This window comes from Mesocricetus auratus, unplaced genomic scaffold, assembly GCF_017639785.1.
Source record: "Mesocricetus auratus isolate SY011 unplaced genomic scaffold, BCM_Maur_2.0 Super-Scaffold_100676, whole genome shotgun sequence".
NCBI classification, from domain to species: domain Eukaryota; kingdom Metazoa; phylum Chordata; class Mammalia; order Rodentia; family Cricetidae; genus Mesocricetus; species Mesocricetus auratus.
Window position 1 is genome coordinate 111,372,915 of NW_024429266.1, and position 16,565 is coordinate 111,389,479.

At 46.3% G+C, this 16,565-nt stretch overlaps 1 protein-coding gene across 8 annotated transcripts; it reads right to left on the reverse strand.

The window, feature by feature from the left end:
- Positions 1–1,434: 1,434 nt before the first annotated feature.
- Positions 1,435–12,248, reverse strand: LOC121136994 (sperm motility kinase 2B-like). 8 transcript variants are annotated; one of them, XM_040738698.1, is made up of 10 exons: positions 11,741–12,248; positions 7,603–9,639; positions 6,975–7,150; positions 6,199–6,469; positions 5,572–6,092; positions 4,150–4,926; positions 3,742–4,042; positions 2,270–2,559; positions 1,924–2,096; positions 1,435–1,563 (listed from the first exon to the last, which is right to left on the reverse strand). In XM_040738698.1, exons 2-3 carry the CDS (start codon positions 9,615–9,617, stop codon positions 7,114–7,116), a joined length of 2,052 nt encoding a protein of 683 aa, XP_040594632.1. In that variant the 5' UTR covers positions 9,618–9,639; positions 11,741–12,248; the 3' UTR covers positions 1,435–1,563; positions 1,924–2,096; positions 2,270–2,559; positions 3,742–4,042; positions 4,150–4,926; positions 5,572–6,092; positions 6,199–6,469; positions 6,975–7,113. The 8 variants fall into 8 exon arrangements, with proteins under 8 accessions (XP_040594632.1, XP_040594628.1, XP_040594627.1 ...); XM_040738694.1 differs by lacking the exon at positions 11,741–12,248 and having other exon boundaries at positions 3,742–3,822; positions 4,150–4,224; positions 4,640–4,926; positions 7,603–9,741; XM_040738693.1 differs by lacking the exon at positions 11,741–12,248 and having other exon boundaries at positions 4,150–4,224; positions 4,640–4,926; positions 7,603–9,741.
- Positions 12,249–16,565: the final 4,317 nt, after the last annotated feature.

Here is a 16,565-nt window from a genome sequence, read left to right on the forward strand (position 1 = left end):
ACAAACGTTAACTGACAGTAAAGATTGGGAAAAGATTTTACAATCAAATGGACCTAAGATACAAGCTGGTGTAGGTATCATAATATCTGACAAAGTAGACATCAAACTAAAATTAATTAATGGAGATGAGGGATGTTTCGTATTCATCATTACAGAAAAAATGCATCAAGATGAATTCTCAGTTCTGAATATCTATGCCCCAAATATAAGGACACCCACATTTGTAAAAAAAAAACTTTTACTTGGAAACCTGCCATGCTTCTGATCTTCCAGCTTGTGTATAAGTTCTTTCTCTGGTATATAAATATATCAAATATGGCGTTGACTATGCTTGTCACCCAGCAATACCACTTTTGGTCATATACCCAAAAGATGCACACCACACCACAGGGGCATTTGGTCAACTGTGTTCATAGCATTATTTGTAATAGTCAGAACCTTAAAAACAACCTAGATGCCCTTAGGATGCATAAAGAAGTTGTGGTACACTTACACAATGGAGCCTACTCAGTGGTAAAAGCAAAGGAAAACAAAACTAAAACCATCTTGAGTATTACAGGCAAATGGATGGAAGTAGAAAAAAACATCTTGAGTGAGGACTAATACGGCATATTCACTCATAAGTGGATATTAGATATTAAAGAGAAACCAACCAGCCCACCAGCCCAGAGAAGCTAGGTAGCAAAGAGGACCCTGAAGGGACATACATGGATCTGCCTAGGAAGGGAAATGGAGAAGATCTCCTGAGTAAATTGGGAGCATGGTAGAAGGTGAGAGGGGAGGAGGGAAGGGGACTGAGGAGGAGAACATGACGTAATGGGGTGTTCAGTTTGGGGGAAGGACAGGGCAGGAGAGCAAGAGAGATATGCTATGACAGAGGGAGCCATTGTGGATGAGCAAGAAACCACAGAGATCCACAATTAACCACTGGCCTGAGCTTCTGGAGACCAGTGAAAGAAAGGGAGGAATGGAATGCTAATATGAGCAAAGGGGTCAAACCAGGATGGGAGAAAATCACAGAAACAGCAGACCTGAGCTAGCAGGAGCTCACTGTCTCCACACAGACAGCTGGGAAACCAGCTTAGCACTGATCTAGGGCCCCTCAATGCAGTTGATCGTGGTGTGGCATGAGCAGTAATTGTGGGCCAAAGGCAGTAGGAATAGGATCTATCCCTGTGCATGAACTGGATTTTTGGAGCACAGTCCCAATGGAGACATACCTTGCCCAGCCTAGACACAGTGGTGTGGGCCTTGGTCCAGCCTCAACTTGGTGATGTGACAGACCACATTGACTCCCCATGGGAGTCCATACCCTCTCTGAGGAGAAGATGCAAGTTGGGATGGGTAAATGTAGGAAGCAGGAGGAGGGGAGGGAGGGTGAACTGGGATTGGTATGGAAACAGAGAATAAATACAGATAAAAAACAACAAAACCTCAGTAAAAAACACAATTTATTTCCAAATTAACAAACATAACTTAATGATATGGGGGTGCTAGTAGAGTTGATGGAGGTGGTCTTCTTCTAGTGCAGGGGCATCTCCACTGGCTTTTGATAGCCCCAAGCTGCAGAGAGCAGAGACATTAGGTGACACAAGTGCTAACAACGCTGGGACCACCTTGTCAGCCCACCTCCCATATCTGCTGGTCAGTAATAAGCATCCCAAAAGCTTGGCTTGCTGGGCTCTGTCATCACCTAGCATCCAGAGAGGACCACCCCAGTGTTCTCAGCAGCATCACCCTGTCTCACTCTCCTGGTTTTCCCATCAGGATGCTCCTGCATGAAGGTCAGGACTTCCAAATGCTACCTGGTCCTTCAGATAACTTTGTGCTTCTTTATCACTATGCTTACTTTGGTGGTGGTGGTGGTTGTGGTGTGTGTGTGTGCACGCGAGCGCGCGTGCGTGCGCGTGAAGATACACTCACCTGTAATATGTTTACAGTTGTGTGCTTGTGCATCCGTGTGCTTGTATATATCCATGTGTATTCTCCAACGTTTATGTATGTAGCACATGTATTCCCTCAAATGTCAACTCTGAGATGCTGTACACCTTGTGTTTTGGACACAGGCTTGCTCAAGTCCAGCAAGGTTGAAGCACCTGCAGCCAAGAGGGTGGTGTTTATGGTGGTGCACGACTTTGATCGCAGCACTTGGGAGGCAGAAGCAGGCAAATGTCAGTGAGACAAAGGCCAGTCTGCTCTAGAGAGACAGAGACAGACAGAAAATCCATGTCTCAAAAACATAATAAAACAAAACAAAAAGGACATGCACCTGTCTCCATCTCAAGTGCTGGGGTAAGAAGCCTCAGCCAGCCTGCTGGTTTTTCCCTCGCTTTCTGGGGAAAGAACTCATATGTCACAACGAAAGCAGGCACTGTATTGTGGACAGACAGGCACGGTCCCAGCCCTCCTGTGCTTCTGAATCTCACACTGGTGTGGATTTCACAGACTTTACTCGCAACCCAGTCATCTCCATTGTGGAGTGCAGGTCCAGGAGCAGCAGTGGGTCTGTGAAATTTGTTCAGGGACATCTGGACAGCCCAGCTCTGAAAGCTATTTTGTCTGTAATCATAAATGGGAAAAAGCAATGAAAGAAGGTAGGACAAAAGCATGTTAGATGGGTTTAGCAGGGTAAGCCTCCGTCGACCCCGTTCTGAAAGCCACCTAACCACCACAATCTTGTCCAGAGCTGAAGCAGGGACTGCAGCAGATCAGGTGCCCTAACAGGGAACAGGTTTAGAGAGGCCACAAGGGGGCAGCAAAACATCAGAGTGTCTCACAGCTTCAAGAGCCAGCTGCATTCTGCCTTTCTCATTGGCACAGGAGGGAGTCTCCATGCCCTCCATGCCTCCCTCCTCACTCCTCCCACATGACCAGTAGGAAGTACTTCCTGAACAGCTCCTTAGTGCAGTGCACAGGTGATGACTCAATGCTCAGGCCAGTTCCAGATGTGAATCACCTCTGGATGCTGTGGGTTCATGTCTCCATGGGAAAGGCATTCTGATTCACCAGGATATGAGGTTGTGATGGGCTTCCATGGCATTCTTTTCTCAGATATGGGCATTTAGATTTGGGAGTAGGGAATGCTTATTGAACATAGTGTCATTCCTCCTAGACTGGCCTCAAACTCTCTGCTTTGGAAGATGACCTTGACTGCCTGATCCTCTTGTCTCTACCCCCAATATCAGGGAAGCTCCACCTGGTTGTAATTTGTGCTGGGAAAGAACCCAGGACCAAGAATCACTCTGCAGGCTGGACACACTGATCCCTAGTCCTCCTGGTCACATTCTGCTTTTAGAGAGAGATCTTACAGTGCCACCAAAGCTAGACTACTGGTCCTTATATAGCCCAGGCTTGCCTTGAGTCTATGACACGTCTACAATCCAAGCCTCCAGAGTCCTGGAATTATTGGCATACTCCTTCACCCTTGCTCTGCCACAAAGTGCCTAGAAAGGGCAAATGGGAGGGAATGAGACCCCAGGGGCGAGGGCACTAAACCTTCAAGCAGTGGGGTTGAGGCTCCATCTTCCTACTGTCATCAGCTGCTGCTGTGGACATGCGCTGGAGAGTCTTCTGCCTTCCATTCCGGCCCAACCTGAGGGCTGCTGATCAGAACGGGGCTTCAAGGATACCTGGCTACACAGGTGATGACCTGGGCTGCTGCACACTGACCTGAGTGTCCTTGACATGGCATGGGATGGGGACAGCTTCCTTTACCTCCCTCCCACCCAGGTCCCAACTCACCAGCTTCAGAAGAAAAGTGGTGTCTGGCCACAGTTCTTTCTTTCAGTCCATCAAAAGACTTTCAGTAGAAAGACAGGTCATCTAGAAATGGTAAAAGAGAAAATGCAGGGTAAATGGTGCAGTCCTGTAATTCCATAGGGGCGATCCAGAACTCCAGATCTTCCTCAGCTACACTGAATCCCCGGATAGGCTGAGATACAGGTGTGACTCAGTTGGGACAGCTCTTGCCCAGCATACAGGAAACCCTGGGTTTGTCCAGAAGACAAAATAAACCAGACTTGGTGGAGAATTACTGGAATCCCTGCATTTGGTACATGGAGATTGAAAGATTCAAAATTTAAGGATATCCACAGCTACATGCGTCATTTAAAAACAAAATCACAAAACCCAATGGAATTAGGTTCTGACCTGAAGCCCCAACACTCAGTTGGCCAGTGGTAGGAGGCCGCCAGTCCTTGGCAGCCTGGACTGCATGCAGAAAACCTGTGTCAGCATAAGAGGAGAGGGGAAAAAAGGTTTCTCATTTTAGGGGACTGATAGTTATGTCGCTGTGGGGTTTAAGAGCCAGGAATTTTGGAAATGACAATAAAATCCCAGGAATATAGGGTCTAGACAGTATTGAGGAAAAACAGGTAAGGCAGGATTGCTGAATTGTACATAATGAGTATTGTGTGTCTGTCTGTTCTCACCCTTTGAGTACGTGTGTAGACCAGAAGTATTCATCCAGTGCTTTTACACCTTAATTCTCTTGTTTGCTTTTTGAGACAGGGTGTCTCTGTGTATACCTGGCTGTGCCTGAAATCTCTCTGTAGCCCAGAATTCACAGAGATCAGGCTGCCTCCCCCACCCACAGTCCTGGGTTCAAAGGGGACTCCGGGCCCATGGGCATCCACCTTACTTTTCACATGAGGGTCTCACTGATCCCAGGCAAGCAAGCTGCCATTCCTGCTTGTCCTTTCATTCACACAGCTCCCAGCACCAGTGTCCACATCTCAGACTTCAAATATTCAAAATGTGCATGTTCTTTGTGATGGGCTACACTCAGCCCGGAACTCCCTACACTGGCCCTGAGCTGCTTCTACTTGACAGGGCAGAGGGATTCAGACCTGGAAATTCTGGCTTGGGGAGTTGGAGAAGAAGACGAAGATCCTGCTGCAAGTCATCTTTTCCTACAGAGCGGCCTGCCTGGGACAGAAGAGATCGAGACTAAACCACAAATGCTAGCAGCGTTCCAGTGCACCTAAGGAGGACTGAGTCAGCAGCACCACAGGGAAATAAATCCAGCGTGGACAACACAGAGCGCTCAGTCCTCCCCAGTTACAGGGCAAGACTCTGTGTGAACATTACAGCCAACACAAGAAAAGAGTTGGGGCAATACTATTCCTACCAACCAATGTGGACAGAAACAAATGTCAGAAAATAAGATGGAATTGTGCATGTGACATCTTAGCACTACTGTCAGGGAATGAAAGACAATTTCCATCTTGGGTTGTAGACAGAATGGGCTCCCTTAGCATACTTCTGTGATACGTTTCTTTTTAAGTGGGTGATTCAAGGTTTCATGTCTGAGTTATAATTTCTGTATCTACTCCAGTCAATGTCAATTTTATGTTTGTATTAGTGATTGCTGTTCATGGCCTTCTTCAGGGAATAATAGTGAGTCTTTTCAGATCCAGATTAAGACAGAGCAGCTTACCTGCATGGAAGTTGTTCATGTATAAGTAGACACAGAGACAGAGACGAAGACAGAGATGGAGGCAGAGAAAGTTGAGAGAGAGAGAGAGAGAGAGAGAGAGAGAGAGAGAGAGAGAGAGGAATGAAAAGTCTCACCAGGGGCTCCACATTCCAGTGGATGGGGGGCAGGTGAACAATATAGTTTTGTTACTATTATCAGAATGGCAAGTCAGATCTTCCTCCCACGCATGATAGAGTGCCCTGAGAATTCTTCCTCAGGGGTGTCTGAGCAGCTCAGCCTGGTCCAATGGCTGAGGCCAGAACAGGATCCTGGGGAATCTCCTTTCCCAGGGCCGTAGATGGTGGTTAGGAAAGCATAGGGTTCTGGGGTGCTCGTGCAACCTCAGAGTAGAAGACACTCCTTCCTTCTCAGATTCGGTTAAAAATGTCTTGCCAATGAACTTAGTGTTGCTCAGAGGACATGTCAGAGAATTTTTTGTGAACCTCTCAGAACAAGATACGGAGAAGCTGGGAAGCACAGATGATGTCCCAGCAAAATGAAGATTCCAGGAACCTTTTCTTCCTGGGTTCAATTTAGGGACACGGTGGATAGACAGACCATCCAAGTCAGTCACACAGACTTTCCTGTTCGTCAAGACATGACAATTTGGGACAGTCTAGGGAGAAAGAGGATACAGGATGTTATCATGCCAGTGTAACTGCAGAGTAAACAGGGATGGTTTCCCAGAAGCTCTCCCACATGACCTGCAAAAGGCTCCTTACCTGTGGGAGAACAATCAACTTGAAATGACACAGAATTGGAAGCAACCATAGCCTGGCTGAGAGCAGACATGGAATTGCAAGGAGTCAAGTAGATGGAGGCAACCACCGAGTGGCAGAGAGCACACTGTGGCTGGCACTAGGCGTGGCCTACAGCAGGTTGCTGGCCTCTCTTGAAAGTTTCAGTTTTTCCATATTCAGGACACCCATCATCCCCTCACGCTGAGGCAAGTGGTGTTGAGTTCGGCATCCAGTTCTCAAAGTGAATGACGGCCTTGAAGAAGCAAGCATGGAGAGGCAGCTGGTGAGTAACTAGAGGGCAGAAGTGGTGGAGAGAGAGGAATCGGCTGCCCTTGAGTCACTCCCCAGATGAGAATTTCCAAGTTTTGCTCTGAGTGAGGTCTGAGGACTCAGGACTTTTGCAGGTTTTTGCAAGTGTTTGGCAGGAGGTTGCCCTCTAGAGCATTCTATAGGGCCTCTTGCAGGCCAGATTCTCAACCTGAGAGCCCATCTTGGGGATGATGAGACTGGCTAACTAGGAATACTCTCCCTGGGGGTGAAAAGGGCCACCCCATGGAGAAGATCATGTTCTCTGCCAGGAAACAAGGAGCCAAGGACAGTCATTACCCAGAGTGCAGTCTGTGATGTTTACCCAGGCAAGGGAGAGAGGAAGGGTCTATTGTTCCACAACACAGCCTGGGCCACCTTTGTAACTCTGCCCTGCCCTCTGAACAAGAAAGACCCCATGTAAAGCCTGCCCTTCCCGCCTGGGATTTCACCTGGTGAGAGCTCAGCTGGTGTGGACAGCTGTTCTTCCTCTGCAGGAGGAGCCTGTGGACACACTGCCTCCTGGATGTCTGGCCTCGCTCTCCTGCGGGATTGTCCACACCTCAGCCAGGCCGATCCCCAACCCGTGGCTCATAAGCCACGGAGCTGGGCCTTGACCACTTCAGAACTACAAAGCAGAAAGAAAGAGGAAGCAGACACTTAGTAACTTTGGCACACATAGAACTTACTGTGCTGACGATGCAGCACCTAAGCATCCCTCTGCCTGCTTTGATCAGCATCTCTGCTGTCCAATTCTACCTCAACAAGCCTGAGGTCACACTGGAGGGCATCCTCTGGGGTTGGTCTTTCTGAAGGAACAGGTTCTTAAGTTCACAAGTGTGCCACAATAGAGGATCTCACACTCACTTGGGATCAGAGTAGAGATTGGTTGGGGGACTGGAGGAGTCTGGTGTGTGGGGGGTTGCAGGAGGGGAGGGGAGGGATATGTGATTGACATGAGAAACAAGCTTGTTTCCTACTTAAATAAAAATAAAGGAAAACAAAACAAGTGGGCATAGTCATCGTCTGTCACAAAGGACAGGAGGCAAAGAATGAGTAAAATAAAGTAAGTGGCCCCACCTGATTCTGTGGGTGACTCCAGGATCCCGTTTCTTTGGAGCCAGGTTCTGACAGGCATCGTGGCTTCTCCTGGCAGGTGGCAAACAGAAGCACACGTGTCTGAGGCAGTTCACCATTGTTTTCTTGAACCCCTTCCACCTGTGGCGCCTCAGGATTGGGGAGGAAGCCTGGCCGGCAACCTCAGGCTGGCCGTGGGTGATGGCCTCCTCCTCTGTGATGCTGTCATCCTGAGTCTTATGCCCTGCCTGGGTCCTCCTCACTTCCAGGGAGACATTTGCTTCCCGATGCATGTCCTCCTCCTCCATTATATTCTTTTCCTCTATGATGGCCTCAGTGTGAGCCATGGTCTCTCCATCGACCATGGTGGTTTCTTCTGTGATGGTCTCATCATGAGTATTGGTCACTTCTGGTGTGAGAGCCTCTTCCTGGGGTATGGTTGTTTCGTGTATGATGGTACCTTCCTCATTCATGGCCTCTTCCTGTGGGATATTCCTTTCCTCACTAATGTCTTCCTCTTGTATCCTGGAGTCTCCCTGCCTGGTATCCCCAGAGGAAGGGCCTTTGGAAGTTACACTCTGAGCTGTGTCTCTGGAGCTGCAGAGTTCCTCTTGATAACTCCAGGAAGATACACTGCCTGTGTTACATGTGGTCTCCTTGTCGTCTGGTGAACAAGAATCATTGAACATTAAGAACAGTGATGGGCGGACACTGTCAATCAGGCTGACATGTGACCCGATCTTTGACTCAGAGGAACTCTCTCTCATTACCACGCTACTGCGTGTAAGGTCAAGAGAACGGGGCCTGTTCGGGAAGACTAGGTGTGGAGGTTGGGGCCTGTCTGACAGGTGGCATAGGGTGGCAGGCATGCTATGCCTTGTGCCACCATGCTTGGCATTGTTCTCATGCTCTGTCTCCTGAAGACTGCATGACATGGTGAAGGCCAGGGGAGCAGGCTCAGTAGCTCTCCTTAGAGGCACAGGGAAGGTGTGATGATCTCCCAGGTTGAGGACAAGTCCTGACTGCCTGGGTTTCACCGGCTGATGGCAGCTATCTCCCACAGAGGACTCGTGTTTGAGAATCAGGTAAGTGGCCATCAGCTGGTTGTCCTTTTGTTCTCTGAGACAATCAGTGTTTTCCTCAGACTTATACCCCATGACCGTCATGCTGCTGACAATGCTGGTGGGTGTCAGGGTGCCTGGGAGTCTCTGTGTGGAAGGAGGCAAAAGGGCAATGGTGTCCCTGATCATGGGGCTGGCCATGATTTGTTCAATGTTGGCCCTCCTGCCTGGGTCCTTCATCAGTAGTTGGGTGATGACTATGGAAATATCGGTGGAAATGTGCTGAGGTATTCTGACACCTTCAGGAGACCTGGCACAGAAGGGAAAGCGCCCAACCACCATGAGGAAGAGGAGAACTCCCAAACTCCATATATCAGCTCTGAAACCATCATAGGCTTCACCTGAGAAGACTTCTGGAGCACAGTAGAGCGGGGTACCACAGGAATCTGTCATCAGGTCCCCTGGGGGCACCTTTGCTGCAAGGCCAAAATCGCAAAGTTTTGCGTTGCCCATGGTGTCAAGCAGTATGTTACCAGCCTTAATGTCCCTATGGGCAATCTGGTTGTTGTGGCAGTATTGAACTGCAAGGAGAATCTGGGTAAATAGCCTCCGTGCCTCGCTCTCAATTAAGCACCTCTGTTGCATAATGTGTCGAAAAAGATCTCCTTGTGATGCGTGCTCCATCACTAAGAAGGTGGTATCTCTTGATTGGAACACGTTCAGCAATTCGATTATGTGCGGGTGTTTGAGAGATTTCATGATGTTTATTTCACTAGCAACAACTGAGGCGTACTCCTTCTCATTTCTGATCATTTTTACAGCCACATGGGTTACAGTAGGAACGTGGATGGCCAGCTTAACCTTAGAAAATTGTCCCTGGCCCACGGTCTTCAGCATCTTATAGTCAGGCAGGAAGGAGTCCTCAGAGGAGCAGCTTGCCTCCCTGCCCTGCTCCATGGTCGCGTCCTCGGTGATATGGCTAGAACCGAATTGACAAGGGGGAAGTTTAAAGAAACTGTTCAAATCAGGCCCAGGAGAATGTCCATAGCAACACATTCCTATGTCCTTAAGATGACACTCAGACATTGCTGACACCCTAAGCAGGTACTTAACGCTCACAAGAGAAGAAAGCATCTTCTACAGCAGTGGACTGTAGAGTATGACACCAATGGGGTATATAGGAACCATCCAGCAACTCAGAGAATAAAACAAAGGTCACAGAAGCTAAGAGCTGCTCATTGCGGAGGATCATGATCCTCTTTCTGTAACCAATACTGACAGAGATGAGGTTCTAGTAAAACCAGAAGGGATAGCAGTTGCAAAGACAACAGACACTTGAAAACCCAGAGTGTCCATGTGGGGAAATGGCTCAGGAGAATTCACTCAGAGAACAGGCAGCCACTGACTATATCAGGATGTTGGGACAAAATGCTGTGTTTCTTCGAACCCCAGGGCCGGGAGTAACATCTGTGTGGGGTTAAAGATGACGTCATTCAACACATGATACCCATGAGACCTGAGACTTCTCACCAAAGCCCAGGATCCCAGAGGCAGTAGCCTGATATACTCAAATGGTCAAGAAAATATTTGTCTGCCAGAACCCTAAGACAACATGTGGGAGATGGAGCCATATTCTGGCACCCTAGGCCCTTCCTCTCTCAAACAAAAATCTTTAGTTATGTCACTGAAATACAACAGAAATTGGTTCCTTGTGTATCTAGACATTCGCAAGATAAGATCAAGTACCTGAGGACTGTGAGTATAACAGGACTGCATTCTAATTAGAATTGGTTTGTATTTTCACACGATCAAGGAAAAGCATGAACTCAGTCTATGAAGCCTTTTCTTAAAGGCCACATGTTGTTCTGTGTGCCAATCTCTAGTGCTCCTGAGTGCCCATTTGTTAATAGAGTTCTCCTAGGATTGAAGTTTTTAACAGGGACCTTGCAGGACACAGGCACACACACACACACACACACACACACACACACACCCTGCAATCAGACATGATCCAACTAGCTGTGGCCACCCTAACGAGAGTCCTTCAGGGTCCGCTGATGCATCTTGTATAGGAGCTCAATGGGAAAGCCAGCAACCTAGAGTCTGTTGTTCATCAAAATAACCTTGGATCAGAGCATGGAGACAACAGCCGTTGATAGGAATTAGCTACAGAGAGGATGGGGAAGTCAGGAATAGGGATAAGGGGATGTAACGGAAGGAGCATGGGGCTTCTTAGCGATTTAGGATCATGTAGTGTGGGGTACATGGAGAGACACTTCACTTGTTGGATATCTGTCCAAATAGGAAGGTTAGCTGATTGCTACTTAGCCTCTAAGAGTTTGCAGGCTCTCTTTACACTTTCACTTACTGTGTTCTTGAATTCTTTTCAGTTGCCCTGTTCCATATATTTCATCGAAAGAAGAGGATCTGACTATTTTCTCTGTCCTTGCCAATCATGACCTTGAACGGCCAGGAAGATCCCAAGATAACCACCTAGCTTGAGGCTTTCTGTCAAAGCACAGACACATTGGTGCCCTTCCCTAAGAGACCATCCATTGTGGCCTGTCAGTCCTCTCAACAGTACACATGACTTGGCCTGTACTCAGAAAGAGGCTGAATTAAAAAGGGAAACACTAGGGACTTGGAAGGGGGCTGTGAGATCACGGGAATGTGGTCCAAGTTTTGTACATGTATGGAAATGCCCCATGAGAATCTTGTTCAATTAATATAGACTGATATTTTTAAATGGCAAAAGAAGAGTTAAGTCCAGATAAAATGACACATTAAAATAGAGTAAATTCAGTCGGACTTTGGTGGCACACCCCTTAAGTCCCAGCAAATGCGAGGCATGGACAGGCGAATCTCTGTGAGTTTGTGCCATCGTGGTCTACACATGAGTTCCAGGACAGCCTCCAAAACCCTGTCTCAAAAAATCAAAACATAACACATAGAGTAAATTCTAATAAAAAATAAAAACTGCCACACATTGTACCCCAAACCAAAGAAGGACTGGAGATTTAGTTTAAATTCAGGGACACAAAATCTCTAAACCCGGTATCTATGAACTAGAAGCCACTCACTGTGTTCAGATTCACCAATTCACCACTATCCAAGTACAAGTAGCTCACTGATAAGTGAATCTCAATAGTCTCCAACCAGCTAACAGCTTCTGAACTGTAAGCACTGGAGTCAGCCTCAGCCAGAGCTGTTAGTGCAGAGGATTCTGTCATTGTGAGGTCACAGCAAGAAATGGACCAATGGCAGCTCAGCACACCTCGATGGTTTCTTTACCTTCTGTCACCAAGGACAGGAAAGCTATTCTGTTCAGTGTGGCAGTAGAAGCCTGATGACACTGGCTACATTCAAATGGCTGTCCCCAATGTGCCCAATGAGCCACTACTTCCTGTAAAGCCACTTTCCTGGGTCCACCAGTTTTCCCAAATGATGTCACCTAGTGGGGACTGCGTCCAAACACTTGATTCTTTGTGGGACATTGACGTCCAACCTTAACCAGGATGTGTTTCACTTTTATAATGAAAGAGAATCATAAGAATGACAAAGGGCCCCGCAACATTGGCCCTCCCTTGGTTATGGATTCTGACATGCTCAGGGTAGTAGGGGCATAGTGGTTTGCTTTTCTTTTGGAACCTACCACCCTAGGACAAGGATGTAATAACTCAGCATGTCTACACTCAAAGTTTTCAGGCTATTTTTCTCTAAAGACTGATTCCTGGGCTCTGTAGGATGACTGCATTGGGATGTGGTGACAAAATACTGTGTTCCATTGCACCCTAGGGCCTGGAACAAACATCTGTGGGGGTTAAAGATGACAGCATTCATCACATGGTCTCCATTAGGCCTGAGACTTCTCACCAAAGCCCAGGATCCCAGAGACAGGAGCCTGGCATGTTCAAAATGGTCAAGAAAATACTTGTCTGCAAGAACCCTAAGACAACCCATGTGGGAGATGGAGCCATGTCCTGGCACCCTAGGTTCTATGATGGCTCTACATACCTCACTCACACACATGTGTCCCCAAGGACATGAAGGCTGGTCTGGCCAGTGGGGCAGAATGTCCCAAGGAGGCTGTTTGCATTCAGTTAGCTTCTCTATACCTCCCATGACCCTCGTCCTCATTCTAGGTTTGATTTCTCACATTTTCCATAAGTTCAAAAACAGTGAAGTCCAATGCTAGGGATCAATATTCAAACACAGGACCATTCCTTGGACATTTAACATCTAAACTTTAATACACACTCTCTCAAGGTTCATACTTCTAGGTGGAATAATTGAAGTATCATAGTCTACAGATGTTGTCCTTTACTGGTTTATGGATTCTGTATATCTGCGGCTGTGATAAAACCTCATGACAACAAACAATTTTAGGAAGATTTATTCCACTTTCACTGCCCAAATATAAGCTACCACAAGTACAGTGCTGTGATTAAAGGTGTTTGCTACCATACTCGACTAATTCTATGTGTTTGTTTTGTTGAACCAGGATCTATGAAGTCCAGAATGACCTGGAAGGTGATACGTAACTCAGGCTGGCCTTGAATTTATGATCCAATGATTGACATTGAGCCATAGGTCTAGTTGTTTATTCTTTGACTCCATGTCTCCTATAACCCAGACTGGCCTGTTACTGGAAATGTTTAGGAACGGTTGGGCTGCAAGTTCTGATCCTCCTTCTTCTACTTAGAAGGGCAGATCAGAAGTTCAAGTCTTAAGGAGTTGAATGATGGTGTCCATGTGTTAGGATTTCAGCTATGAGCTGCCATGCTCAGATTGGTAACTTTTCCTTTTATCATTATATTATGATAAGTTTGTTTATTTATGTGTGTATATTCATGTTATGGTGTACAAAAGAAATTAGAGGCCAACATGAAGGAGTCTATCCTTACCTCTACAATGTCAGCCTAAGGTTCTGAACTCACCATGCCACACTTGGCAGCAAGCACTTTCACACACTGAGCCATCAGACTGACCTCAGGTAGAACTTCCAAGTTTCTTGCATAAAGTGAGTGTGGTGATACATGTACCTGTTCCTACCACTCAAGAGACAGTGTGCTGCTACTTAGTGTGGACTGAAATCATAGCCCTCTTGCTTGAACCTCTTGAGTGGTAGGTTATTTGCCTTATTATTTGACCTATATACTTCTTTTTGAAGGTTTTTTTTAATTTAAATTAGAAACAAGGTTGTGTCACATGTCAATTCCAGTTCCCTCTGCCTTTCCCTCCCCTCCTCCCAGGCCCTCCCTCCAACCCCTCCAATATCTCCTCATTTCCCCAGGGAGGGTGAGGCCCTCCATGAGTGTGTCCATAGTTTGTCATTTCACCCAGGGCAGGGCCTAGACCCTCACCCAAGAGTCCAGGGTGAGAGTGCATCTCTCATTGTTGGATGGGAGCCCAAAGTCCATTTGTATACCCGGGATAAACACTGATCTACCACCCAAGGCTCAATAGATTACCTAGGCCTCCTCACTGACACCCACATTCAGGGGGTCTTGATCCGTCCCATACTGGATTCCCAGGCATCAGTCTAGGATTCAAGAGCGTCAGCTGTTTCTGGGGGTTAAAACAGCCCAGTCTTAACGCCTTTAGGCATCAGTCCTCCCTCTCTGTCACTGGATTTCTTGAGTTCAGCTCAGTGCTTAGCCATGTGAGTCTGCCTCTGCTTCCATCAGCCACTGAATGAAGGTTCTGTTTCCAAGACTCTCTGGCCATGGGACTGTAGGCTGGCACTCCCCAGATCTATGTCTAAAATCCATATATGAGGGAGTTCTTGTGATACAGGTCTTTCACTTGTTTGGTTAGCGTTACCCCAAGGTATTTTATGTTGTTTGTGGCAATTGTAAAGGGTAATGTTTCTCTGATTTCTTTCTCAGCCCTTTTATCATCTCTATAAAGTAGGGCTACTGATTTTCTTGAGTTGATCTTGTAGCTTGCCACTTTCTTGAAGGTGTTAATCAGCTGTAAGAGTTCCCTTGTAGAGTTCTTTGGGTCATTTATGTAAACTATCATATCATCTGCAAATAGTGAAAGTTTGACCTCTTCCTTTCCAATTTGTATCCACTTGATCTCCTTTTGTTGTCTTATGGCTCTAGCTAGAACTTCAAGTACAATATTAAAAAGGTATGGAGAGAGTGGACAGCCTTGTCTTGTTTCTGATTTTAGTGGAATTGCCTTGAGTTTCTGTCCATTTAGTTTGATGTTGGCTGTTGGTTTGCTGTATATAGCTTTTATCATGTTTGTGTATGTTCCTGTTATCCCAGATCTCTCCAAGACCTACATCATGAAGGTGTGTTGGATTTTGTCAAAGGCTTTTGCTGCATCTAGTGAGATGATCATGTGATTTTTGTTTTTCAGCCTGTTTATATGGTGGATTACACTGATGGATTTTCATATGTTGAATCATCCCTGCATCCCTGGGATGAAACCTACCTGATCGTGGTGAATGATTGATTGATGTGTTCTTGGATCCAATTTGTGTTGGGGAAGTCCTGGGTATATGTCAATAAAGCATTGTTGGCCAATAGGGAAGCAAGATAGGTGGGACTAGGAGTCCAGGAGGACTCTGGGTAGGAGAAACACAGGGAGTCAAGATGTAGCTGTGTTAGGAGTAAGAAGTTTGGAACTATTCTCGGGTAAGAGAAATACTTTGATTAACAATTATGTGGTAAATACTTAAGTCAGAGCTAGCCAGTAAGAAACAAGCAAGGCCAACAGCGTCATAATTAATATAGCCTCCTGTGTGTTCATTTGGGCCTGATGCGGCTCTGGAACCAGGCTTGCGGGAAGGTTCCTCTTTACATAATGGTGTCAAAAGTTGGATGATGAATTTCCACGTAGAATGACAAAAGCTTTAAAGACATTTTAGAAACAGAAGAATGGAGAGAAGCACAGATTTTTGGTAGCAGCATTTTCTCAGGTGGGCTCTATTTTGCTAGCGACAAGCAGAGACTCACGTGGCTTACTTAAGGGAGTCTTCCTGACTCAGCATAAAAAAAAAAAACAAGGCTCTGCTAACAATTCAAAGGAGTATATGTACAGCTGGAAGTGGCAGAGACCACATCTCCAAGGCGGCAGCTTTTGCTGGATCTCAGCATAGACTGAGGCAGTGGGCTGGAATCACGCTTACGCCCGCCATCTTGGAAAAACTGCAGTTTAAACTGCCGTGGTTTTAACAGATAAGACACGCGGCCAGAAAAACATAAAGATTTACAATAAAGTCAGTCTTGGATGAAGAAAAACCTCTAAAGGTTTAGAATGTGTTTAAAAATATACATAAGATTGAGAGAGACGAAGAAAAACGGCATAGTGGCAAATAAAAGTAGAGAAGCTGGCTGTGGTGGCGCACGCAGCTAGGATTTGCTGCAGAGGCAGAGGCAGGCTGATTTCCAAAGAGAAACCCTGTCTCAGAGAAAAATAAATAAAAGTAAAAGAAATACAATAATAATAATAGATAAATAAATAAGGCACGTAAACATGGAAAATACACAGAGAGTCTGGATACTGTATGCTATTGTGTTTTTCAGTTTTTTGATTGCTAAGGAAGGAAAAACTGCTAAAATACACTTGATTACAAATGCTGCTGAATTAATTCAACTTATATCTTTTGAAAATGCCTTGACTTCAAAATTTAAGTATAAGGATGTGTTACTTGGGAAAGGAGTTTTTGTTTATGTTTCTACAGAAAATGAAAAGCTGAGGATTCCTTCCAGGCTTCTGTGGTTTGATGAACCAAGACCCCCGGAAGCAGTGGACCAGGTGTTCCAACAATTGAAACAGCTAAGATGATGCAGTCTTACAGACCCCGAGAATACGGACTGTATTATACAGGTTTCCGAGTTTTGTCATGATCCCCATGGTATGAACAGCACCCCTTTCCAGCACGAAGCAGTT

What these genes read in the sequence shown, in the direction of transcription:
- LOC121136994 (XM_040738694.1), bottom strand. Translation starts at nt 9,716, where the DNA reads ATGTGTTGCTATGGACATTCTCCTGGGCCTGATTTGAACAGTTTCTTT. An exon ending in GGAGTCACCCACAGAATCAG is followed by an intron (nt 7,151 to 7,602) that starts GTGGGGCCACTT and finishes TCTGCTTTGTAG; the next exon opens with TTCTGAAGTGGTCAAGGCCC.